The sequence below is a fragment of the Spea bombifrons genome, chromosome 11 (genome assembly GCF_027358695.1).
Source record: "Spea bombifrons isolate aSpeBom1 chromosome 11, aSpeBom1.2.pri, whole genome shotgun sequence".
Lineage (NCBI taxonomy): Eukaryota > Metazoa > Chordata > Amphibia > Anura > Pelobatidae > Spea > Spea bombifrons.
Window position 1 is genome coordinate 35737599 of NC_071097.1, and position 26302 is coordinate 35763900.

A 26302-nucleotide genomic window follows, 5' to 3' on the forward strand; every position below is an offset into this window, starting at 1 on the left:
CGTCCCTTGGATCATTGAGGCGACCGCAAGTTACAAACCCAACAGCTTCACCCGCATTAAAAGTTCTAGCGAATTCCAGCTTACAACATACACTCCCACCTTACCCCTCTCCACTCACACCGCTGCTCTCCAACCCAGACCTCCCACCGGGCACGATGACGTTGCCTCCTCATCGCCTATTCTTGAGGCTCCCGCGGTGTCTAGCGCAAAGCTCGGGTATTAAAACATGGAAAGCATGGACTACTACGACCACAGCTGATATCTTTCCCTACCTGCAGCGGTCACCTCACATTTAAATCGGGGCTGCGGGAAAGGAGACGGTGAGACATATTGAGAGAGAATGAATGACCGTGAAACGTGACCAAACATTCTGAGTTCTTCGCTTTGTTTTTGTTTCGTTGTGGTCTTCATTTTCAAAAATTTGTATGAATTAACAAAATTATCAAATTTCGTTAAAATTTTTACAAATCCAAATGCAAAGTCTACTTTTTAGGGAGCGCTTCCCTTTTTTTTTTTTTTTTTTTTTTAATATTCCGAAACACAGGCTGATCATCCTGAGATTATTCGACTCGTTCGATGGGTTAGTTGTTAGAAATGAATTTTCTTTTGAATTGTCTAAATAATGACGCTCTTTCTTCCAACCAGTAATAATTATGAAATTGGTACAAATGAGTTTTTTTTATTGTAATTTAGGCGGAGTATCATACGTTTAATAATTTGAGGTAGTAACAGAAAATTGGTTAGAATGGGGGGGTGAGCATGAAGACGTGTCTGTGGATTAATGTAAGTATGTATCTGTGTGTGACAATGTAACTGTCTCTGCGTTACTTAATAACAAAAAGGCCTGCAGCCAGCAAACGTGAGAAGGTTAGACAGCGGCAAGGGTTTAAAACCATCGTGCCCCTCCTTACCTACCCTGCGGGTGAGCCGTGCCAAGCGAACCGAGACTATTCCCCTTTCCAGCACAGAGCTCTGTCTGAACCACAATTACGTTAATGATAGAGTTCTGCGCCACGTAAGACACAAATCTTCTCTTCGTGGGGGTGTAGACGAGACGCTACTGCACTTATACCCAGCAAGCACAAACACATGGGGCTTGGTTTGAAACTTAGCTGCTAAGGAGTAGTCCATCAGTGGAATAACCGATTGATGGAGTAGGCAGAGGAGTCGGTGAGGGAATCCAGATGTGCCTGAAAATTTCAAGTTTAATATTTGAAATCAAGTACATCTTCAAACAAAGAAGTGCTTATTCCCAAGAAACTCTTGGCTTCGGCGGAGGTTGCTTCTGTCTCTTGCTAAAGACTATAATGCATGTTAGATTACAGAGCGACGATAATAAGTGGGGATACTTCCTACATTGTGATTTTGTCTAATAATAAGTTGAGGAAATCAGAACCGTCTGTCGGCCTCCAACTAATACGGACTTTCTACACGATGTAAACGGACGGCAGAGCCTTCCCGCAAACAAACACTGATTTAAAGGGACAGTAACATTTTAACACAAATTAAAACAAAAAATCGCATTGGACGTGCTCAAAGGCAGCACTAAGAGTATGAATTAAAGCAGATAGCGCTTCTGTGGGGCTGTCTGTTCTCTGAGGGATATACAATGTGGGGCGGGGATGAGATTTGTACGGATTTTACTTTTCCCTTTCCATAGAAAAAAGTTTGATACCTTGGCTTAACCCTTTCCAAACCATGAAAACATTACGCTGTACGTAAAACTAAGGCGTGTGGGTCTTAAACGGTTAAACAATTGGTTATTGAGTATATCTTTAGAGCCGATAAGCTGGAGAGTTTTAGTCTCAAATCCTCGCTGTCATCAAACATTCTGAACGTCAAACACGGGAGAGCGGCTGCTGCATGATGGTCCTGTGTAACGTATAGTTAAGTCCGTGAGATTACTTCAGTCTCTAACTATTTAAATATACATTGTACAGGGCCAATTTAGCCCTTCAACTCTAAAGCTGTCGAAACCACAGCTCTCCCGCAAACTCTTCTTTTAGCAAATAATCCCCGTTGTTCTTGGAAATCATGTAAGATTTTGACCTTTTGCAACCGATCGTGATAAGAACTGAAGCGTTACAGATATCCCACTCTGCTAAATCCTAACGATAGCAAATGTAGAGATCATGTGACCTCTCTGCAACCCGTCTGTTCCAGCATGCAGGAAGTGACATCACATCCATTCCCTGCATGCTGTATCAGGAGAGAAACACAGGCAAGCTGTTAGCTCATGGGCTCAGGGTTCAGCCCACCTATTATCCATCCGGCCTGACAGTTCCTGAAAGCTCCCAGGACTCCACACGAAGGTCTTCTGCCCATTCAGGTCACCCACAAAGGTTTCTCCGGATTTATTCTAGAACCCAACGAAGCCGAGAAGCAGCATTTGTTAGATGTGACGAGGTCCCTCCGGTTCACTAATCGGTTTATGAGGTCTGAACCGGGACGTTGTTGAAATACACGATCGCATAAAGACACCCAGAAATTCCTGCGCCACAAAATGACTTACAAAAAAAAATTCACGTGTGCAGGATCCTAGTGCTCTTTATTACATTTTTATTAGCATAAAATACAGAAGGATAAGTTTAGTGTTAAACAAGGGAAAAAAAGACAAGCACAACAGTTTTACAGAGAAACTAAACTGGCTGGAAGAGACGGAAAACCCTCTCGCTGACCGTATCTGAGCTACCGGACAGTAAAAGAAAAGCAGGCTGTACGCTTTCTACGTGTTTTGGGGCGTTTTTACACATACTGGGTGACCGGGTAGCTTGTGACAGGCGGGTTTCTTCTCCATCCTCTGTCTGGTCGGAGGGTCTGTGGAGCTGAACGCACCCTGAAGCCCGCGTCGCACGCCCGGTCTGTTCTAGCTTCTGAACTAGTTTGTTCTAACAGCGTCTCACGTCGGTTTTCTCAGGGCCGGGGTAACGGCTGGTCGCTCTGGGGCAGTTCCTGCTCTCGGATGGCATTTTGAGCGTCGCGCTGCATCTTCTCCAGCTTGGCCAGGGTCACGGACTTCAGCGGCAGGAGCTTCGGTTTGCACAAGACCATCGTGGGTAAATCTTCCACGCACAGCTGTCCTACACGATGGGGATGGAAACAGAACCGGAGGACATCATTAATGGGCAGACCGTCTCCAACGGCCTTAACTCGCGTTAATGAAAACTAAAATATACAGATTCCATTTGGGATAACGACTGGCCGGCGTCGGGAATCACATCTGTACGGCTGCTCATCTGTTTACGAAAACCGTTATAACGCCTGGTGGAAAGTATGTTTTGCGGTTTTCGAAAATCTAGACTTCTCGGTCTGCTGTGTTTAGAACTCTTACATTCTGCTATGAAAACCGACATCAAACCTTTCAAATCGAACAATAGAACCTCTGTGTCCGAACAGAAGAACTGAACAGATCTGTTCCCCGAGTTGGACTTTATCCCAGAAACCTGGCGACCGGCGTCCGTGTATGAACACGGCAGCGATAACCCTGCAGAGGAAGCCGTTAAAGATGCGCCCCAGCCATCATACGCCCCTTAATGCATGTGATATGCGACATGGTTTCCATGCCAATCAAAAGAGGGATTCATCAGCATCTTCTCTATACATTCATCCGTTTCCCCGACCCCCTCAGCTACTTGCTGTGCAGGGGATGCATTTCATCAAATGCAGCACCTGCTTGGAATAGCGCATGCGCGGATACCCACAGCCCACCAGTTCCACCTCTGGTTTGGGTGAGATTTCTATGGAACGGTTTACCTCCGCGAAGCCTAAACTCCCGCAGCGGATAATGGAGGGGGTGGTGCAGTCCAGTGCCTTTGGTGGATGATATACGTTGGGTGTTTGGGGGCAGCAGACGCTTACAGATATTTCCCATATGCAACAAGCTGAGATCGGCATATATATTGCTTATTATTAGCTCACCTTGTTTAGGAAGTACTTCCCGGAACATGGATTTCACCTCCGGCATTCTGAATCCGGACCCTGCAAAACATCAAAAGAGGAGCAGCATTAAATATACATTATACATTATACAGGGCCGCTCAATCCCTGGCCCGGACCATCACCTTCTGGGACACCTGTCAGCCCCGTCTCTGTCCCTCACTCTGTCCGTAATCAACCAGACTCACAGTATTCACTCGGTAAAGCTTAATCCGCCAGCCCTTAGCAACGCCGGGCGTCACCATTCACAAACAAACAGCGCGCAAGGTGAGCTGGGACTTGTAGTCTTTAGACTCTTTAAAACGTTGGGTTGGCTGTCACTGACCCCGCACATGGGGAAAGGGCTGACCATGACTACACTGTAAGCAGTTCTGTCAGCAAATTGCAAAACGGTCATTACGTTCATGTACTAAATACAAGCCAGGTTTCGGAATCCTCCGCACGGGCCAAGCTTCACTTCCTGTCCAAATGCAGCGCTTCCGAAGTTCCGAACTCGTCACCCGGATCTAATTTCTGGTCACCTACAGTTTGTCAATAAAGATTGGAAGGAAAAAAAAAAAAAAAATAATAATCCCAAACCGAGATTTACGTGGGCGGGGCCCAGTCTACAATGAGCCGCAGCGTATCATGCGACAGCAGGGCGGGGTCTTGTCTGCGAACGACACAGTGAGTCATGTGACAGGAGGGCGGGGCTCCGCGTGGTGACGTCAGGCGTCGCAGCGCGGAGGAGGTGGAGGATGGCGGCGGAGTGCAGAGCGGGGTGACGGGCTGAGGTAAAACAACAATAACACCGGCCGCCGCGGCCTCACAGCGGCACCTGGCACCGTGGCGCCCACTGGCTTACCCCGGGGTACTGGCAGGTCGGATACTGGTGAGGGTTGGGCGACAGGCCGGCGCCCCCCCCCCGTCTGCACCACCTCACACACAGAGCCGTGCCTGTACACACAGACCTGTCTGCCCCCCCCCCTCTACACGGCGGTGTGTGTGTGTGTGTGTGTGTGTGTGTGTGTGTGTGTGTGTGTGTGTATATATATATATATATATATATATATATATATATATATATATATATATAACGTGTGTGTGTCTGTCTGTGTCTGTCTGTGTCTAAATGCAGAACCCACCGAGTCGGCCCCCGTCTAGTCGCCCGTTTCTCCTGCTGTAACGACTCAACGAATCAGTCGTTAGTCTCGTCTTAGATTCAGGAGCCGTATGTCTATCCCATGTATGTTTGATACCCTCACTGTGTTACCCTCTACCACTTCTGCTGGGAGGCTGCTCCACCTATGTCTCTGTCCCTACCCTTTACAAAGCCACATGTATGCACATCTGCACAGTTTGTATAAATTAGGGAGCGCCTGTATCGGTGTTATATATTCCTCTGTTGCTGTAATCGTGTATATTTGTGTTGTTATGCATAACTATAAGATCATGTATATATGTAGCGTGTGTGTGTATATATGTTTATGGGTAATGATTGGATGCCGCTCCTCGTCGCGTAGACATCGTGTTGTTAGTGTGAAGCCGCTGGTAACGCACACAGCCGCACGTTAAGGTAAATCTGGTGGTTCCTTATCTATAACGTGATGAGCAGGTCGCCTGTCGTCGCTGGGCTGGCAGGGCGGTTGAGTAATTTTAGGTTTCTTCCTTTATACATCTTGTGTTGTAACCTCGGTGTCGCCGAGTGTTTGTTACCCGCAGTCTGACGGCTGACTCTTCTCGGAATCTTAGGTTGTGTGCGACTGACACGCTGTTTGCCCCTGAGTTTGCGGCGTTGCGCGGCCCGGTCAGTCCGTGGTCTGCTGATGTTGTCGCGGTTTGTTCTGTGAAGTTTTGTGACTTTTGCAGAAATCTCAGTTGTTAGGCGGCTGTTATTACCAAACGTTAATCTTTCTGCTCACTAGCCAGAGAATCAATAACATGCGGCATCAGCAAATATCACTAATAAACAGACCCCTCGTACAAATAGGGTAAGATATCTGACTGCGTCCCATCACAGGTGGTATATATAATAACACACGGCCGCTCAAAAGTCTGTTATTCAATAACATAAAATGAATGAGAAATCCAGCGCAGACGGGGTTGATGTTGTAAATGACTATTGTAGCTGGAAACGACAGATTTTTAATGGAATCTCTTCATAGGCGTACAGAGGCCCTTTATCACTCCCATCACTCCTGTGTTCCAATGGCCCTTTATCACTCCCATCACTCCTGTGTTCCAATGGCCCTTGATCACTCCCATCACTCCTGTGTTCCAATGGCCCTTGATCGCTCCCATCACTCCTGTGTTCCAACGGCCCTTTATCACTCCCATCACTCCTGTGTTCCAATGGCCCTTTATCACTCCCATCACTCCTGTGTTCCAACGGCCCTTTATCACTCCCATCACTCCTGTGTTCCAACGGCCCTTTATCACTCCCATCACTCCTGTGTTCCAATGGCCCTTTATCACTCCCATCGATCCTGTGTTCCAATGGCCCTTTATCACTCCCATCACTCCTGTGTTCCAATGGCCCTATATCACTCCCATCACTCCTGTGTTCCAATGGCACGTTGTGTTCACTGATCCAAGTTTAAGTTTAAAGACTAATTGATGGTTAGAAAACCCTTTTGTAATTATGTTACAGCCAGAAATGTCCTTCTTTTCCTTGAAAACAGCTGAGTGACCCCAAACTTTTGGTCTGTAGTTGTATCTATCTGAATTCATAGTTTTGTTACTTGAATACTCTTGCCGTTGGTTTATAGAAGGATTTAAATCTTTCTGCAGCTGTTTATTTTAATCCTAAATCTTGCTCATCTTTGGCCAAATCAGTTTGGTTGCATCCTCATACGATGAAATCTGGACCCAGGAAACATTTATGGAGGAAAAACTTAAATTCAAGCTAATATGGGTTATGAGAAAAAAACAATTTTGTGCCGAACACCATTGACCTCACTAGAATATCTCAACCTTTTTTTTACTGGTTTGCACCAGAATAGTTTATTGATAACCCCGTGTTTCTTCCATCATCCTGGCTTCTTGGACCGCGTGGCCCAACATGTAAGAGATCCCCTTCTGGGAAAGCTGTGTATTGGTCGTCTCTTCATCGAGAGATCTCTTTTAGTGAATGGAATACGTTTGGCGTTTTCTCTGTTTTGTGAGGCAAGGAGAACTCTTTAAACCCAGAGTTCTATTAAAGTTGTTGAGCGTACGGCGAATCCCACTAAGCAACGCCCTGGAGACCCGGCTTCCAAAGCGCGACGCTGGTATCCGTTTGCCTCGGTCTGTCAATTCTCGTCTCGTCAGACCCCTTGAACGTATGTATTGTATGAATCGCTGCGTAAATTGTTGGCGCTATATAAATGTAATATTAATAATTTTATTGGACCTCGATGGTTGTATTTCCAACGTTATTTGAAAACCTTAATTTACAAAAAAAAGTCAGTTACATTGTTTAAAAATCATTTTTTTATTTTATTGGCTTTTTTGGGGAACAACTATTTCCTTGGAAGGTTTTTTTTTTTTTTTTTTTTAACACAACTTGATTGAAAAAAGAATTGGGCATTAATAATAAAAGCATTCCTTTGTCTTAGAAACCTCTGTTTTTATTTGTGCGTTGTCCAGTGGATACTTTGTAGCAGAAGAGCTTATACATGGCTGTAAATCCCATATGTTTAAAATGTATATATATACTGTTATTTGGGCCTCATGCTTTTGCATTATTAGGCTCAAACTGTATGATTGTAGTAAAATGACTTAAGGAGTGTTCTGCGCTGGCCGCGTGTTACTGATAACCGCGTCTGATTCTCGATACCGGAACACAGCAGTGTATTTGGTTGGATTTACTGTAAATTGCCCGGTGAACGAGCGCGTTGGCTGATAAAGACTCAATGCAATGGCGCATTATACTGGATTTATTGCATCTGAATCCTCCCATCTGTGAAGACAAAAGTGTCTCCTCGAGCAGCTGCCGACAGACCGTCCTACACAGTATATTATAGAAAACCCTTATTCCGCCCCGGGATCTCTTCGTATGTCTCTAACATTTATTTCCGATGATAAATTCCTCGCTTTTATTCAGAAGTGTTTTATAATAAATGATATTGGTCTGAGAACAAACGAGCGACTGGAAATTCCATTTGGATTTTTGGATTTTATCTGCTGTCAAAAAGCATTTTTTTTGTCTTTAATCTCCTAATCCTCCAATACGCGGGATTATAAACAATTGTGATGAGTTTCTTGGCCGTCCTGCAGGACATCCAGATGTTTAAACGCAAGTGGATTTATTTTGTGTTTTTTTTTTTTTTTCTTTCTAAAGCATTTTGTCACAACTCAATAAGGATTAGCGAGCGAAAAACGTAGCGTTTTGCATTGAATCTTTCTCGCTGTAACCCTTTAAATGCCGACACTGTGAAGGTGAAGCGTGTTGGGCTCTGGCGGGGCTGCGTTCCAGTTCTCAAGGATTATGTCACGCCGCACAAAGCATCGTCCTTTACAAGCAGCCGTCTGTCTGTCGGAATCCTCGCACGCCTTTCCTGCTGGCTTCGCGGACCCCGGGAAAGGCGAAGCCGCCGAGCTGCCGTAGCACGTTTCGAGGCGTGTGCGGCTCTTACAAATAACTCGACGTGAGCTCTGAGTCTCTGCTCGCTTTTCGCAGGGAAGGAAGCGTCGGATTGTTGGTTCAACTGTAAGACAATAGTGTGGGGGGGCAGGGAGTGTGAAGGGTTAATGAGCTCGGAATGGGTGGAGGTGGCTGGAACTTCGCATTTAGTGGACGGGCCTGCGGAGTGATTTAATGAGGCATTTAAAGAATTTGGCCCGTTGATGTTATTCGGTAGATTGTGAGATGAAAATACTGGAGGAGTTTTGTAGAACGGGAAGATTATGTCCCCACAGATAACGTCCATCACACACGGGGTTATTGTGATCGGAGGAGGACTGAGTGGACTCTAAACATCTGCTCTTCTTCTTTGCATTGATCTCAAAAGGCTGTTTTTGGGGGAGTGTGCCCGGGTATGGAGTGAGGCTCAATACTGAGTTGATGTGAGTGTGCCCGGGTATGCCCTAGAATTCCAGCCTATGGCAGCTGGAGGATTCCCGATTATATGGTCCTGGGCTACCGAGTGTCTGTTTAATGTGGCCCACTAGTAACCGGCCAGAGACGATCCGTGACTCTGGAAGTGTAGGTAGCGCCAAAAACTTTCACAAGCTGCACAGCACTGCTAAACCTTTCTGCCAAGGGGTTAATGTCCTGCTCACGTTAACCCTTTTGCTGCCAGCAGCAGTCGGTTCTCTTTCTGCTCCGCGAGTTGTCGGTGTGATCGGACCTGTTACTGCAGGTCTGGGCTCGTGTCTTTTGGCTCTTGTGCTCTTCAACTCCATCTAGATTGTAAGCTCATGTGCCCAGTTTCTCTAACCGCAAACTATCAGGCCTCTTGTACAGCTCTGCGGAATATGACGGTGCTTTATAAATAGAATGAGAGGCATCATCGGGGAGTTTTAGACCACAGTAATTCTTAAGGCTGATGATAAAATCTGTCTCTCTTGCCCCCGGCCCGTCTCGGTTGCGCTTTACGTTTCTACTCAGGAAGCGTCTGTGTTTTCTAAGAAAGCGGCGGCCGCAACGAGAAACATTTCTGCTTCAGAACTTTAACTGAGTGCAGGAAACCGCTTACGGTGAGAGGTTTCAAGCAGTGCTCGCTTATAATGATATTATTTTTTATTTTTTGCAGAATTGTGAAATATTCATCCGTATTTTCGTTCAATGTTCTTGGCGTCTCTGCTGTCACATATACCTTCTATACAGGATTTTATTCTTCTTATTATTATTATTTCCGCGGTGATGTATGCAGCCCCTCACTGTACCTGAAGGGGAATTCTGTACCCCCCCCCGGACAATGCCCCGCAGCAGCGTCAGTAAATGCATTAATATAGGAAGCTCTTTTAGAGGTCATATTGCTTTTCTGGGGATTGGGGGTAAGACCCGCTCCCTTTATACGGTACTTTTTTGGGGTTTACTTTAGTTGGGCGAATCCAATAAATTCAGTCTACGCTTGTGCGCTGTCTGTACTTGTTGGGGGAAGAATCTAGAGGCGCGCAGAGTCTTCCACGACTAGAATGTCTTCTGGTGATTAAAAGAATGTTTGATAAGCAGGTTTTGGGCTCTATCCAGCTACCTGCCCGGCTCTTCTCCGAGGCTGGGGATTGCTATTTTCCCAGCACCTTTATTGTATTTTAACGTTTTATTATTATTTATTATATAATTATTAAATTATTATTATTATTGGGGAGTCATATTGGCAAATCCCTCTTTTTTTTTTTTCTCTGGTTGAGCCGCGTTGGATGTAGGCTCGGGTGGGTTTCCCCACGCTTCAAAGAAATAACCTTTTATGCCCCGATTCTCCTTGTTCCTCTGAAACCCACCGTGGAGGCATTTCAGCCTTTTGAATATTTAAAGGGACTCTCGAGTCCCTTTAATGCATGTGGTAGCTGAGAGGTCCTTTTAAATGTATGCAAATGCATGGGGGGGGGGTTCTATAGAGTCCCCTATGTACCCTTACACCCCCAAACTATTTTCCTTGGAGGAGATTTGTTTGGCCAAACACAACCCCATGCGCATGATATACTGGCCACCAGTAAGCTCCAGCGCTGGCTCAGCGAATGCTCCTGGGGGCACGTCTAATGAGACCCCCCATGTGCGCACACAGCATTATCCTTCCAAAAGTACATTTTTTAAATTATTATTTTATCTTCATTCTGAACAATCCATGTGCTTAGGAGACTCCTGGAGTGTCCCTTTAAGTAATTAGTAGTTATGGATAGTGAATAGGGCCCCCCCCCGCGCTCTCCATAACAAGATTGAGGTCAAATCACTGAGAATCTATTGCATCCTTTCGCATACCAAGGCGCCTTAACCCTACAAATCCATCGCGGCGAGGCATACCGTGCAACATGCCGCTACCCCCTCTGATGCGTCCTCCGCCGGTCGATGCCGCCGGTCTCCTAAATAATAGCCTCGGTGTCCAAATGCCGTTACTTGCAAAATACGTTTTGGAATCCAATGGTGTTGACATCAGAAATGAAGGCATTTAATATGAATTGATTTATTTTTTTGGCCAGATAAGTTGCGTCGGATAATAGTCTTACGATATCCGCGAATTACCGTCTCCTCTTTGGTCCAGGATTTATAAACCCCTCGTGTTTATTCCCAGATGGGCTTCTGCTCTGTCTGACCCCCCCCATAAGCTGTTAACCCTTATCGCTGAGAATGGGTACAGAGATCCGCCTGTTACATATTAATGCAATATAATATTTAATATTATTAATAGCCATAAACAATGAGTTAATCTGATCTTGTTCCTGAGGTGAAGCATGACCTGTGAAAATGTGACTATATATAACTGGCTCTGGATTAACCCTTCTCTGCACGTGGGATCAAGAAAGCGTATGTGAAGTAACTTCACTTGGGTTTTTATGGTAATTATAAGGGCAACAAGGGTGCTGGATAAGTGGAACAGCCTCCCAGCGTAAGTGGTAGAGGGTACTACAGTGAGGGGATTAAACATGCATGGGATAGACATACGGCTCCTGAATCTAAGACGAGACCCACGACTGATTAAGGGTTTTACCCGTTTTTATATGAGTTCCTTATCCTGCTTTGTATGGATTGGATGTATCTCGTTGCGTTTAGTTGCGGAGTTTAGAGACGTTTAAAACAGAAGCTCTCGTGATGTACACAAAAAAAAGGGCTTTTGTAATGTAGGCTACATACGTTTTGTATAGAAGTTGGGAGCCAGAAAGAGGCAAAACCATAGAGACTGTTGATAAATGGCTGACAATGTAGCAGCCGTGGCTACCTGAGGACTGTCAGTCAGAACGGATACATAGTAATGCTTTAAGTTGTGGGCATTGTTACCGTGTTATTGTGTGTACTCTGTAGTGAGTTCTTGCCGAAATGCCTTGGCTGGAATAAATCCTTTACTTTATATAAACGGCGCAGAGAGGACCGTACAGCACCGAGCGTATCGCCGGCACTTGCGTACCCCCGTTTCAGCGCGGAGACTGCGGAGTTTAAAGGCGGAAGTGGGAATCCTGCGGGGGTTGTTGGCGAACGAAAGGGAAATCCGAGGAAAACCTTTTTACTTTTTGTCTTCGTTTCACTTTTTCATCAATGCTGACGCAGTTCACAGAACAGTGGTGTGCATGTCACGCGCGGCTGTACCGTTTTCGGTTTGCTGTGCTGTTCCTCTCCCCCTTATAATATTGTCTCCGAAACACCCGTATAATTTGCCCTGAGCCCCCCCATCGCGATCGGGAAAAAAGAAGCCCCCGTACAGAGCGCGTGCACATTGGGTGCGTCCTCGTCCGCGGCGTGTGATGTCATTCAAGGATTTTTATTGTTTATAAAACCTGAATTCTTTTGTTCTTTATTGAAACGTTCAAGCTGGAACGCGCCCTCGTTATCCCCGGATCGCAGCCTCTCGAGGGAAGGGGATCGCAGACCGTCTCGTAGCTTTGAGCGTTTCCGTCTGGCGTAGGGGGGGATTCTGGGGTCTCGGTTCTCAGAGGAGGAACGGGGGGAGAGAGGTGTCTTAAAGCACTTTGTCGATGTTCAGCGCGAGGGTGCAAGCTTTGGATGTTTCATCAGCAAAATATTCTTCTGCGGATAATTGCTCTGAATATTCAATATAATTGGGAAAGTAAAACCTGGGACGTTGTCTTAAAGGAACCCCCCAGCGTCTTAAGTACTTGGTGAGTAAATGAAACCTAGGAGAAAAACTCAGTAGAAGCTGCAGCTCCATAGCTGCAACAGAACACTTCCTCTGTGTCCCATCACTGATTGGCTACTTGAAATGAACGGTTGCGCTTTCTGCGTGTGCGCACAGGGGTCTCGCTAGACCCCACTGACCGGTGGGTACACCAAGCTGACTGGTGGTTAGTATGCCGCGTGTTGGCCAATCACATTTCCCGCACGAAAAATGGCTTGGAGTGCGGGGGAGGAGCAAATAACATGGGGGGGGATTCTGAGAAATGGGTGCCACGCTGAAATTTAAAGGGACCACTAAGCTGTCATCTGCACTAAAGTGCATCTGATGGGGGGGGGTCTCTAGTAAAGGAATATTACTGACTTTAACCACCCAGACCCCCAAATCCTCACAGTGCTCTAGTGTGCGCTCGCTATTAACTTCCCCTGTAGAGTTTTAGACGTGGTTCCTCTTTCGCTTTCCTCGCTAGCAGAAAGTGAAGTGCTTAGTAAGCGAAGTAAACGTTTATTGCCCTGGAAACTAGAGAAATAACTTGAATTCCCCGCGTTACATTATTTACATTTTTTTTCCTTTAAATATTTTTATTCTGTCGTTTTTCCAAAAGCCTGCATTTTTTAGATCACACAACCGACTTTCTGCGACGGATTAAAATAAGCCGTCTACACAGATTAGAAACTCCTCTTATGTCTGTACCACGGGGCAGCCGTCTTCTTGTTCTCGGCATACGCGTGATTATTCCTCCCCGATGTAGTTAGCGTTGGATTTGGAGCGAGCTGGCGTTGTATGTTGTGCAGGCGGATGAGATAAAGGACTGCAGGGTTGGAGATGCCATTTATGCCACAAACTGCTGCGTTGATCCCTGGTTGAATACAGGCGGCTTTCTTATTGTTGTACCGGTCGGATATTACGGTCCTTAAATAAGTTTTCTCAGGCCATTAAAATGACAGCGTTTGGTTAAAACAAAGCCGGCTCTGTATTCCTTGTACGGTGTTTCCAAGACGAGCCGCCCTGTCTGCCAAAAGCCACCTCGTGCCGCTGGACCTGTCCTCTTTGGCCCAAGAGACCCCCCCCCATCACCCCGTTTTAAATAATAATAAATGAGTTGGCGTGGAGCGTCGGTGTTTCTGCCGCGGGACGCACGGCTCCCCTGTCTTCCAAATTAGGCTTTTCTCTCTCTCCATCCTCCCGACGTCGCTCTCCAGACTTGGCCGAGTTCGCGCCGTAGCCGAGCGCGGATCAGGGATATTAACACTTTGCATGCCGGAACGTATCTTTCAGGGAAATCTCACCCCCGGTGCTTCAGAGCGGACCCGACGTGGTATGACGTCCGCCGCGTCACCAATACGCTGTCTTGAACCTAACGAACAAGGCGTTTGAGAGCCTCATCTTTAGATTCTCATTCGCCGCTCCCCAGGAGGGACGGGGACCGGTGGCAGGAGCCGGTGATCCAGGGCCGTTGGCAACACTTTGATCGGTGTCGTGACGGAGCGTTAGTGCGGCGATGCAGCCGATGCTCTAACGCCCGAAAACGACTCCGGAGGGTCACCGGGACCGGGTGCTGCTTACTGGCTTCATGAAGGTGAAAGATTTAGTGTGCGGCCCCCGTGCCTCTCGTCGTTTAAGTACCGGGGCCGGTTTCCAGTCCCGTTCTATTCCTTGCACTGCGGCTGGTTTAAGTTCTGGGAAGGCGGTGGGTTTTTGAGGTTCCTCCGTTTCTCCTGCGATAAGGACGTCTTATTATCGCCTCTGTGATAGAATTCAAAGTTCAAGCTAAAAGTGGAGGCTCCAGAAATAGTTCCTCTGGAGTGATGTTTGAGGAGCCGGGGACAGGTGTAATGGGGTACAGAATAGAGACTGAGTGAGATTACCCCTTAAAGGCGCTCTCCGGCCCGGCTTCTTTACCGATTGTCCGACACTAAGGAAAATAACCACTGCCTGCGTGAAATGACTAGAATGGCTCGGCCTTAACCTAAATGGACTCTGACTAATGAGAGTCGACAGATGAACGGACTTCATTAGCATCGCCATAAAGCATCAGCTCAGTGTGGTGTTTGAGCCGGTAAAGTCACATGACTGATAGCAATGGCGACCTCCAGGTCCGCAGATAAGGGGAGTCAATTGGAAGAAAATGAATTTGGTTTATAACGGTATACGGCACTGGGAGGTTGTTGCCGTGTAATGCACTGGGGAGGGGGGGTTTTGCCGTGTAATGCGCTGGGGAGGGGGGTTTTGCCATGTAATGCGCTGGGGAGGGGGGGTTTTGCCGTGTAATGCGCTGGGGAGGGGGGTTTTGCCGTGTAATGCGCTGGGGAGGGGGGGTTTTGCCGCGTAATGCGCTGGGTTATCTGATAAGAAACCGTATAGTAATTTATTTAAAGTAAATCAGAGATACGGGGGCCGGCATCCCCAGAACCAAGCACCCCCGCGTTTGTTCTCACTTTATAGACTATAAGCCGAGCTCTTCTGTTTGAAGACGATGCGATGTCGTAGCGGGTTACTCGGTTACCCAAATCTGTCTTATAATAGTCAGCGCTGGGGTTTATTTTACAGATTCTATGATTAATATAGTGCTTGTGTGAAATAATGTCATTTTTTTAACTTTTTTTTTTTTTTAACCCCTAGATACCCCAATGAGGGACTCTGGACACCGCGACTGACTGCTTGATTCTGTAGGTTGAGTCCTCGCAGACCAATATGTAGCATGCAGGAGCGCGAGTCGACACTTACACGTTTCGGAGACAGACTGCGTTCGCCGTGTTAATTCAGACTCATTTCATGAGGTGCCTGCCCTCCATTCTGTAACCATGAGCACCAACGTCGGAAAGGAGAAGGACCCCAAGGAGAAAGAAGCCAAGGTGACGGCCGCTTCCAAGGACCCTAAAGCCGGCAGCGGTCTCGTGAAAGAGACCAAGGATAAGGACCTCAAGACCAAAGTTAAAGAATCCAAAGAAGGAAAGAAAGATGGCGGCGGCGCTCAGCCTGGAGTGGCTTTTTCCGTGGATAACACGATTAAACGTCCGAACCCCGCACCCGGCATGCGTAAGAAGGCCAGCAACGCAGAGGTGATAAAGGAACTGAATAAATGTCGGGAGGAGAACTCCACGCGCCTGGACTTGGCCAAGAAGTCCATTCACCTTCTGCCGGCTTCCATCAAGGAGCTGACGCAGCTCACGGAACTTTATTTATACAGCAACAAGCTGCAGTCGCTGCCGGCCGAGGTGGGCAGCCTCGTCAACCTGGTGACGCTGGCGCTGAGCGAGAACTCCCTGACCAGCCTGCCCGAGTCTCTGGACAACTTGAAGAAGCTGCGCATGCTTGACTTGCGACACAACAAACTGAGGGAGATCCCTCCGGTGGTTTATAGGCTGAGCTCCCTGACCACGCTCTTCTTACGGTTCAATCGCCTCACGTCTGTGGAGAAGGACATCAAAACTCTGTCCAAGTTGACGATGCTGAGCATCCGAGAGAACAAGATCAAGCAGCTGCCTGCGGAGATCGGTGAGTGGAGATCTTACCTGAGTTACTGCTCCCTTCTGAGAGCAACCTTCCTTCCTCCCGGTTTTACCCATTATTTGTGAATTTAAAGGGACTGCCAGCTGAGTATTAAGTGACATCATGGTGGCTGAAGTCTCCCTCTATGCCAGGGGGCGTCCAACCTGCGGCCCTCCAGCTGCTGCAGGAATACATCTCCCACAATGCTCTTTCAGCTAAGGGTCTGGCTGAGCAGTATGGGAGATGTAGTCCTGCAGCAGCTGGAGGGCCGCAAATTGGACACCCCTCTTCTACGCAGAAGTTAGAATTAAAGAGAGACGGGCAAAAGCTGACCCGCGCCGTTTCATGTGACTGTTCTGCTGTCGGCTGCACTCGGCCGCTGACGTCAAACCTCAAACTTGTTGCGATTCAGAAACTTTTTGTAAAATGGATAATTTCCTACATCAAGAAAAGTGTTGTTTTTTCCGCTGTATATTTTTACTGGAAGGAAAACTTTAATGACACTTCCTACAATCCTCGGTTTGTCGGGATATTGCTGTTAATAAAGTTCTAAAAAAAAAAATAATATATATATATATATATATATATATATATATATATATATATATATATATATATATATATATATATATATATATATATATATATATATATATATATATATATATATATATATATATATATATATATATATATATATATATATATATATATGCTTTGCAGCATAACGGGCCATATATTTATTTTCTTTTGTTTAATTACCAGGAATTTAGCTTATTTGGGGTTTTTAGGCCGTGTTGGTTAAAAACAAAATGAGTTTCTTTCGATGTACTTTTTGCTGCTCTGTGTACGAATTCACCCGATATAATAGTGTTTAGGGGTTCATTAAATAAAGCGTCTCCAGTGCGGTTGTTTAATGAAGGTGTTTGTGCTGAATGCTGGGAAAGTGACGGTACCATCGAGTGAGCCGGAGAGACGCCGTTCCCCGGAGACAGCTCCGCGTAAAGACGAGACCGCTTTCCGTTCCGTGGGACCGACCTCCAGCCGGAGCCTTTGCTTTCTTGGTTCAGGATGAGAATTTTTTTCGGATTCTCTCTGCCAGGGTCTTCAGACTTTCCGGAACCTTCCGCATCTCGCTCCGTGACTCTGGGGAGTATCGCGCACGTTTACTAAAACAAAATAGCTGCAGGAGCCGAGAATTTTGCAGCTAAGATCTTCCTCTTAGTGTTTTTTTTGTTTTATTATTTATTTTATTATTATTTTTATATGAATTACATTTTCAAACGTTTCTGCTTTTATTTCATTCCAGAAATGTTTATCCGTTATTCTTGGTTCTGATTCTGTTTAAATACATAGAGGGGTTAATAAAGTACAGGAGGGAAGATTATTCCAAAGGAGGAAACAAGACTGGAATCTAACACTAGAGGGTCAGAGGCTGAGATGGAATGGAAGGAAGTTTCACTTTACTGAGAGGGTGGTAGATCAGTGGAACAGCCTCCCGGCAGAAGTGGTAGAGGGTGATACAGCGAGGGTATTAAACATGCATGGGATTGGGATATATGGCGTCTGAAGACAAGACCAAGGCCCAAGGATAATGGGTATACTAGAAAGGCCCAATGTTTATTTGCCATCAAATTCCGTTTTAATGTTCTGTGATTCTGCGGGAACGCGTCCCATGTCATTAAAACGAGAAATGTGTATTGTTTATCACCATGGAAACTGTGCACAAAAGTCTGACTCTGGCTCCCGCGTATAGAATATTTTTTGTTTTTTATGATGTGAGCGTCAGACGTTCATCTGCCGCTCGGATTTAAAAGCCAGATTCTAGCCCTGAAATATACGGCCTTTTAAAACGCGGCTCGTTAGATATCCGAGTATCGACCCAAATCCGTAGATCCGTGCATCGTGTGTGGGGGGGGGATCGCTGGCAGCCCGCTGATCAGCTCACACGTGTTTATGATGTCATTCGCTTATTATGTCGTCATTTCTTTACAGAAGATGGAAGAGGCCGGTCAGCGTATTGAAATAATATTAGTAATAGTCATGGCGAGTGTTAATATGTGAAGAAACCTGCTTTGTCCTTAAAAACCAAGCAGCAAACTAAGGAAGTCTGTCTTTTAACCCTTCGCAGTGAGATGTGACTTTAATGCATAGCCATGTCGGGCTGTTTTTTTTTTTTTTTGCCTTTTTTTTTTTTTTTTTTTTTATATACCCAATTTTAAAATGATTTTTTTTTTTTTTGTCAGCTTCATCTCCTTTCATTAAAATGTGTCTAGCGAGTGTACTTCTCGGACGTTCTGCTTCTTATGAGTGCTGACGTCTGAAGCAAAACAGACCGAAACCATAATAACCTCAAATATGTCGCCGTCCCGGGAACACCCCGCCGAGGCCGCGCGGTTTTGGGTTAATTTCCGTGTTCTCTGTCTCTCCAGGTGAATTGTGTAACCTCATTACGTTGGACGTGGCTCACAATCAGCTGGAGCACCTTCCGAAAGAGATCGGGAACTGCACCCAAATCACCAACCTGGACCTGCAGCACAACGAGCTCCTGGACCTGCAGGACACCATAGGTAACGGCGACTGCCACCAGGGGGCGCTTTACACGGCCGGCGGCTGTCAGATCTTTATATTACATACATACACAAAATATATATATATATAAATATAGCGCTGTACAATGGGTGGACATAAATTGTAGGAGGGCCCTGTTCACAAGAGCTTACAATCTAGAGGGGTATATATATATATATAATATGGTGGTGTCTCAAGCTAAAAGACGTCTGCCCATTTGAAGCGGTGTATGATGTATATGAGACTAACCCTGTCCGTGTCAGGGGCTCACGGTGTTAAAAATGAGGGATTTGGGCTTGGACTATAAAGGTCCAACCCTGGTGACACTTTGATGTATTAAGAGCTTGGTGTGCCCCGTATGATGCATAGTTTAATGCGGCTCAATCAATCAATGGCTGATTATTCCCTTTAAAAGCTTGCTTTGTTACTTAAAACGAAGCCTTAAAAGACAGGATCTCTAGTATGAGAACGTCGGCAGGACAGCGACGGCATGTTTTGTAAAGCTGGGATGGTTAAAATGTTGTGTTCTTCCGGTAATTACTGCGGCTGAAGCGGCGCTTGAGTGACGGCCTTTATGGAATCAACACATCTTCGGAGCGTTTAAACCTCACGGGTTCCGCACCGAGCCTTAAACGCCAGCTAATAAACGTAGAATAAAGGAAAACTAAAACGCTCAAACCCGCAATATGAGACGTTCCTAATTCTCTGGGATTATAAAGCTTTCTAACGAGCTGCCGGCTCTTAGCTAATGTCTGCGAGACAGTCTGTTACTAATGAACGTTTTAACGCCATTAACCTTTTCCCTTGTTGTTTTCATATTTAATAAGCGTTGAGTGCTGGCGCGCCCGACCAAGCCCTGTTTTGTCCGTATTAGAAGCATCCGATGCAGGCTGCGGAGAGCGAGGGAATTCTCTGCGGCTGCATATCAGCCATTTGTATGATTCTCGCTCTGTTTTCTGATCCCCAATCTACTAAACCCCCCGACTCCTTATACTGCCTGTGGGGGACAATAGAATGGCTCAGTCTTAATGATCCAGCCGGACTCTCTGACTAATGAAAGTCTGTGGCGGGACAGACTTAATTAGCATTGCCATAAAGCATCAGCTCAGTGTGGTGTTTGAGCCGGGAAAGTCACCCAAAATATCACATGACTGACAGCGACGGCGGCTCCAGGTCTGCGGAAAAGGAGTTTATTGGAACAAAATGTGATAAAACAGGGTTTTTGTCAACCAACGTTACTGTATACAGCGCTGGGGGGTAATATTACTGTATACAGCGCTGGGGGGTAATATTACTGTATACAGTGCTGGGGGGTAATATTACTGTATACAGCGCTGGGGGGTTATATTACTGTATACAGTGCTGGGGGTTATATTACTGTATACAGCGCTGGGGGTTATATTACTGTATACAGCGCTGGGGGTTATATTACTGTATACAGCGCTGGGGGGGTTATATTACTGTATACAGCGCTGGGGGGGTTATATTACTGTATACAGCGCTGGGGGGTTATATTACTGTATACAGCGCTGGGGGGTAATATTACTGTATACAGTGTTGGGGGGTAATATTACTGTATACAGCGCTGGGGGGTTATATTACTGTATACAGTGCTGGGGGTTATATTACTGTATACAGCGCTGGGGGTTATATTACTGTATACAGCGCTGGGGGTTATATTACTGTATACAGCGCTGGGGGGTATTACTGTATACAGCGCTGGGGGGGTTATATTACTGTATACAGCGCTGGGGGGGTTATATTACTGTATACAGCGCTGGGGGGTTATATTACTGTATACAGTGCTGGGGGTTATATTACTGTATACAGCGCTGGGGGTTATATTACTGTATACAGCACTGGGGGTTATATTACTGTATACAGCGCTGGGGGTTATATTACTGTATACAGCGCTGGGGGTTATATTACTGTATACAGCGCTGGGGGTTATATTACTGTATACAGCGCTGGGGGTTATATTACTGTATACAGCGCTCGAGGAGAAAAAATATTTTCCAAGCAAGTTCTCCTTTAAGTTACTGTTGAGATGATATCATCAGTCCTGGCATTATAATGATAGGATGGAGTTGCTTTGTTTGATATCTGAGGTGTTTGGATTCCGGTAAATTTCTCGTGATTATGACAGAAGCAGAGAACTCTAACCTGATATTAAACGGCTCAGAAAGTGTCCAAACCGGTGATATTAACCCTGATCTGTCTGCCCGTCAGGGAACCTCTCCAGCCTGAATCGCCTTGGGCTGCGATACAACCGACTGTCCGCGATACCCCGGTCTTTATCCAAGTGCACCGAGCTGGACGAGCTGAACTTGGAAAACAACAACATTTCTACGTTACCGGAGGTAAGTCGTGCGATTTCTCCCTCTGTGTCCTTCGGTTGCTCAACGCGGAGCTGACGCTGAAATCAGATGTGGGGTTTAATGTGGCCCTCGTGGCCAGCGCTGACTGCGATTTATAGGAGGACGAACACAGAGGGCTTTAGGGATAAATAGCAATTTTTGGCTTTAGTGATAAGAGAAGAGCAGTAGCCATAGCAACCAGTGGAATGTACAGTAACCAAACATTCTCATCCACCGTGATTCAAGGGTTAATGTGTTGTTGGGGTTGTTGCTGTGTGCAGCGCCGGCGGTTGGGGTTGTTGCTGTGTGCAGCGCCGGCGGTTGGGGTTGTTGCTGTGTGCAGCGCCGGCAGCAGTCACTTCCGCTGACATCTCGCCCTAAATAATCAGGGGCTGGTTCTTTATTATCACAAATGTTATCAAACGGACGTAAGATTGGAATATTTTATCTCCGCAGGGTCTCCTGTCCAGCCTGGTGAAAGTGACCAGCTTAACCCTCGCCCGGAACTGCTTCCAGTCCTTCCCAGTAGGGGGTCCGCTGCAATTCTCCACCATCTACTCGCTTAATATGGAGCATAATCGCATTAACAAAATCCCATTCGGGATTTTTTCCAGAGCTAAATTATTAAGCAAGCTGAACATGAAGGTACTTTTTTTACTTTAATTCGTTTAGCTGACCCTCCACACACCCAAGGAGCAGATCTGCTAAACCCGTTGGCCGTTCTCTGGCTTTCCGCCGCACGTGTTTGCTCGCTCGCTCGCTGCGTCTCGTATAAATATCGTATTTTCTGCTCTCGGGGTTTAGACTTTTTGGCTTTATTTTGATTTCTTTATAATCCGTTTTAAAGGACAATCAGCTGGCCTCTCTCCCTCTGGATTTTGGGACGTGGACGAGCATGGTAGAATTGAACCTGGCCACCAACCAGTTAACCAAAATCCCCGAGGATGTCTCTGGATTGGTATCCATCGAGGTAAGGACGTCACCTAAGATAAAAAAAAATCGGATTTGGGGTCTTTACATGATGCCAATGCCTGACTAATGGCGTCCACCTAAGGTGTCTTTGAAACATCTGGCGGTGTTCTGAGTAGTTGATACATTGTATTGAGCCAACGCAGATAACGGATCTTTAGGTTACATAAGCTGTTTGGTCCTCGGAGGTCTCTTCTTCACATGTAATGGCTAAAGAAGACTTCATCTTCAGCAAGTGAAGCAAGTCTCCTCTGTGATTATATATATATTTCTTTCCTCCAGGTCCTCATTCTGTCCAACAATCTCCTTAAGAAACTTCCTCACGGCATCGGGAATCTCCGCAAGTTACGGGAGCTGGATCTGGAAGAGAACAAGCTGGAGTGTCTGCCCAACGAGATCGCGTATCTGAAAGACCTGCAGGTAATTCGCGTCCTTTCTTCCGTACCAAACCCTTTCTTCCCCTTGAAGGTATAAACTGTATGAACAATACAATTTTGGTGCCCCCCCCAAAGAAAAAAAAATTAAATTGGGGTGTAAGAAGGGGGCGGTATTTTGTATGTTATATGGAGGGGAGTACAAATCATATAGAGAGTGAGAAAGATAATCCATCGATACAAAGTAGCGAGCGTCATAGTGTAGAAGAAACAGAACCTGTGCTACGCAGCCGAAGGGGGTGAAAATAGCTTCAAAACGTTTAAATTCTACATTTAAGGTAGACTGAGCTGCAAGAGAGTGTGATGAAAGGGTTAACGCGTTCCGCACCAGCTGCCGGGGACTGCAGGAGTGTTTTTTGTAATACATCGCCTGCCTTTTTTTGACTCAGCTGAGTTAATTCATCAGTAATGATAATACATTTGGTTTGCCAATGAAATGAATCCCCCCTGACGTATAAAAAGGACCCTTTTGGCATCTTGAATGTTTAATGGGTTTTTTCCTCCCCACACAGAAATTAGTCCTTACAAATAACCAGTTGACCACCTTACCGAGAGGCATCGGGCACCTTACAAACCTAACGCACCTGGGGCTCGGGGAGAACCTCCTCACCCACCTCCCGGAGGAGATCGGTAAGTGTGAAACCTCTGCAGGCTCTCAGTCAAAGAAGGTCAAGCGTGGATGTTTATTTATTAAATATTCTTCCCTTTTAAACTGTAAATATTCTGTGTATTCGCCACCTTTCGGAGTCCTACTTTCACAATTCAGTACACTAAATAAATCTAAAAGCAACAGCGGAACAGCCATCTTTAACCTCCTATTCTCAGGAGCTGCATAATTATTCCTCCCCATTTAGTTATGTCTCCCCTGTTATGTTTGCCGATCGGGTCGGGGTGCCGCTAGGTTCAGTTGTGACACGCAAAAGGAGAAAGGACGCCGAGGCGCACCGAATACAAGCGCTGCGGCTTTTATTAGTTGAGTTGAATGAGCCGTTTAGGTGACGTGCCAGGTATAAATATTCCCGTTGCCGCCGGCTCGCCGTCGAGGCATTAATGCCCCTTTTTTCTTTCCACTGCAGGTACGCTGGAGAACTTGGAGGAGCTGTATCTGAACGATAACCCCAATCTGCACGGCTTGCCTTTCGAGCTCGCTCTATGCAGCAAACTGTCGATCATGAGTATCGAGAACTGCCCCCTCAGCCACCTCCCGCCGCAGATCGTCGCAGGGGGTCCCTCCTTTATCATTCAGTTCCTGAAGATGCAGGGTCCTTACCGTGCCATGGTGTAGCGCGAGCCTGACGTCCTCACACTGTACAAACCCGCATTCATGTTGTGTTCAAACATATATCTGTATCTAGGCCGGGATGTGGATATAGATCTATGAATTCTATATATATGTACATGTACCGACACGCCGATTATTGAGACTGCATTATGTGTTTCTGCTAATAGAGGAATCATAGCCATTTAGACTTTTTTTTATTATTATTATTACGTAAACAATATTTGCTTTGTCCGAGCATTTTCTTTGCTGAGTTTTGTGTCCCCCCTCCCCCCCTTCATTTGCTCTGTTTAGTTATTGTGCCCCCAAATGCCGTTCGGTGCCGATTGGTTGACAGCGTTGTGACCAGAGCCTGTAGCTGTGTTACATGGGACGTTTTGCCATTTAGCAGGTCAGCGCCTGCCTACATAAAAGGCTTTTCATCTCTTCCACTGCCCCGTCCCCTCAAAAAAAAAAAATTAAAAACCTCCAAAAAACCCTGCATTTAAAGGTCCAGCTGCCCCGGGTTGTGATCTTTTAACTTATTATCCAGTCTGGAGAAATGCAAATTGTTTCTTTTTTTGATTCTTGTAATGTTTACAGCCGGCCCCAAGTCTCCATCTTCTTGGCCGGTGGTCCGGAGCTGGTTTTTAGCTACTCGAAGGGTTTTTTAAATGCTTCCCGTTCAGAGCTGATCTGTCGGCCGTAGACGGACCCCCGTCATCGTGTAGCCGGTTCCCAGGCCGCTGGGGTCGCGAGCCGTTCTGTTACATATCTCCTTTCCGGCTCTGACTACCTTCGGATATCATATCACAATCAGATTATTCAGTCATTTTTTTTTTATTATTTTTCCATAATTTGTATCATCCTTTACGGCTTGTAAGTAATTTCCACCATAATGTTCTATACTTTGCTGGCTTTTTGTTGTTAATATGGCACATAAACGTAGGAGTCTGTCTCCGCTTTGAGCGGCGTGACTGTATTCACTTTCCTTGTACCTACTATTCATTAAACAAACGCCTGGTGACATCAACAACAACAACTGGGGGTTCTAAAATCTTGATCCCGATGATACCCCAAATCATTGCACATCTTTTGAACACTCAAAAAATCCCCCAAAACGAGTCTCTCTATGGAACACGAGCATTATTTTTAATGTGGGGTTTGGTCGTTTCCAAAGGGTACAACCTCATGCAGATGTTTGAGATTTCCACTTCGCCGCCATTGGTATGATCCAAGATGGCGACCAAGACATGTTTCCATATCCTCCATATCCCCAGAGATCTCGGTGGCCTTCCCCTTATGTGTTATTTTTTGTTTGTTTGTTGGTTTGTAATACATTCAGCTTAAATGTGCCGTGGCGCTATTAAGCTTCCATCCAAGAGCCCAAAACATACGTTTTCAAGTCAACTTTTGTATTGCTAATTATTAGGGCTTCAACTGAACGTGGGTGTTATATATAAATCAAGGCAGAACCTATGCAAAGGTGAAGTGTGACGCGCTTTTTATTATGCCAAGCTATGACATCATAACATGCCAAAGTAACTTTTGGTTAGCGGTGTGAGTTTTTTTCCTTATCGCTGTATCCAATGAGATTTGTTTTTGAACAGAGGTAGGTGACGTAAAGGGGGGGATCCAGCGGGGCAGATGGATATTTTTTTATTTTTTTTTTTGGGGGGGGGGGGGGATTTGTCCAAAAATGTCTAAGCATCTGGAAACTCCTTGTCGTTATTAACCCAGAATTGATTAATCTGCCACGTCTATAAACCACTTCGATTAAATGAATCAATTCGGCCAAAAATATATATATTCTAATATATACATTTTTTATTTTATGTCCTATTTCCGGAGCGTGCCATGACCTCTACGACGATTCCGTTTCGTGTATTTGCATGTTTTTTTCGTATTAAAGAGGAATTCGCAATCAAAGCGCAGGACTCTGTTGGGCCGCCAATGATTTGTATCGGCCGAGCGATGGAGAATCCGTGGTTTTTGGGCAGATACGGTCTGATATTTTGCGGGTTCCGTATCCAGAGAGTCGCTTTCTCGGTATGTTGTTACCTTCGTTAAGGAGCCCCCTCTGGATAGCTGCGCGATATCCTTGAGTTTGATGAATTTGCTCGACCCGCCGTGATTAGGCTCATGGACTGTTGGGGGGGGATTATAAGACGCCCGGACAATGTGTTAATGGGTGATGTGAAGCTTAAAGGACCCCCTAGATCTCGCAGTAACTTTTCTACCCGTCGGTTTGAGAGCTGAAGGAGTTCTTGACACGATGTCCGTACCCGTCCTGCTCTGAAATGTTCCTGGCGTCGGTGTCCGCGGTGGAAAGTAAGCTAACCCCAGACGATCGTTGGCGGGATGCAGTAAACGGAGTGTCGCTAGTTTTATTTGACACATCCCGCCGTTCTTTTGTCTTTGCCACGATGTTACATTTGTTCCCCCTATGAAAAAAAAATTAAATAAATACTGGCCTTTAAATGACGGTATTTTTTATAAAATCGCTAGTGTAAAAATTGCAGAATATGTTTGACATGA

At 45.9% G+C, this 26302-nt stretch overlaps 2 protein-coding genes across 3 annotated transcripts; one reads left to right on the top strand and one right to left on the bottom strand.

The window, feature by feature from the left end:
• Positions 1-2531: 2531 nt before the first annotated feature.
• On the bottom strand, positions 2532-4197 carry BBIP1 (BBSome interacting protein 1). Of its 2 annotated transcripts, none has more exons than XM_053450384.1 (3): positions 4125-4197; positions 3919-3978; positions 2532-3080 (listed from the first exon to the last, which is right to left on the bottom strand). In XM_053450384.1, exons 2-3 carry the CDS (start codon positions 3962-3964, stop codon positions 2914-2916), a joined length of 213 nt encoding a protein of 70 aa, XP_053306359.1. In that variant the 5' UTR covers positions 3965-3978; positions 4125-4197; the 3' UTR covers positions 2532-2913. The 2 variants fall into 2 exon arrangements, with proteins under 2 accessions (XP_053306359.1, XP_053306358.1); XM_053450383.1 differs by having other exon boundaries at positions 4062-4192.
• A 433-nt stretch (positions 4198-4630) lies between these two features.
• SHOC2 (SHOC2 leucine rich repeat scaffold protein) lies at positions 4631-24244 on the top strand. Its single transcript, XM_053450463.1, has 9 exons — positions 4631-4709; positions 15306-16181; positions 18608-18745; positions 20976-21106; positions 21560-21748; positions 21951-22073; positions 22355-22492; positions 23019-23136; positions 23583-24244. Exons 2-9 carry the CDS (start codon positions 15488-15490, stop codon positions 23789-23791), a joined length of 1740 nt encoding a protein of 579 aa, XP_053306438.1. The 5' UTR covers positions 4631-4709; positions 15306-15487; the 3' UTR covers positions 23792-24244.
• The last annotated feature ends 2058 nt before the right edge of the window (positions 24245-26302 follow it).

Coding starts and splice junctions, on each gene's coding strand:
- SHOC2 (XM_053450463.1), top strand. CDS start 15,488: ATGAGCACCAACGTCGGAAAGGAGAAGGACCCCAAGGAGAAAGAAGCC. Junction 21,749..21,950: donor TAAGCAAGCTGAACATGAAG/GTACTTTTTTTA, acceptor TCCGTTTTAAAG/GACAATCAGCTGGCCTCTCT. Junction 22,074..22,354: donor CTGGATTGGTATCCATCGAG/GTAAGGACGTCA, acceptor TCTTTCCTCCAG/GTCCTCATTCTGTCCAACAA.
- BBIP1 (XM_053450384.1), bottom strand. CDS start 3,964: ATGCCGGAGGTGAAATCCATGTTCCGGGAAGTACTTCCTAAACAAG. Junction 3,081..3,918: donor GGAAGTACTTCCTAAACAAG/GTGAGCTAATAA, acceptor CCCATCGTGTAG/GACAGCTGTGCGTGGAAGAT.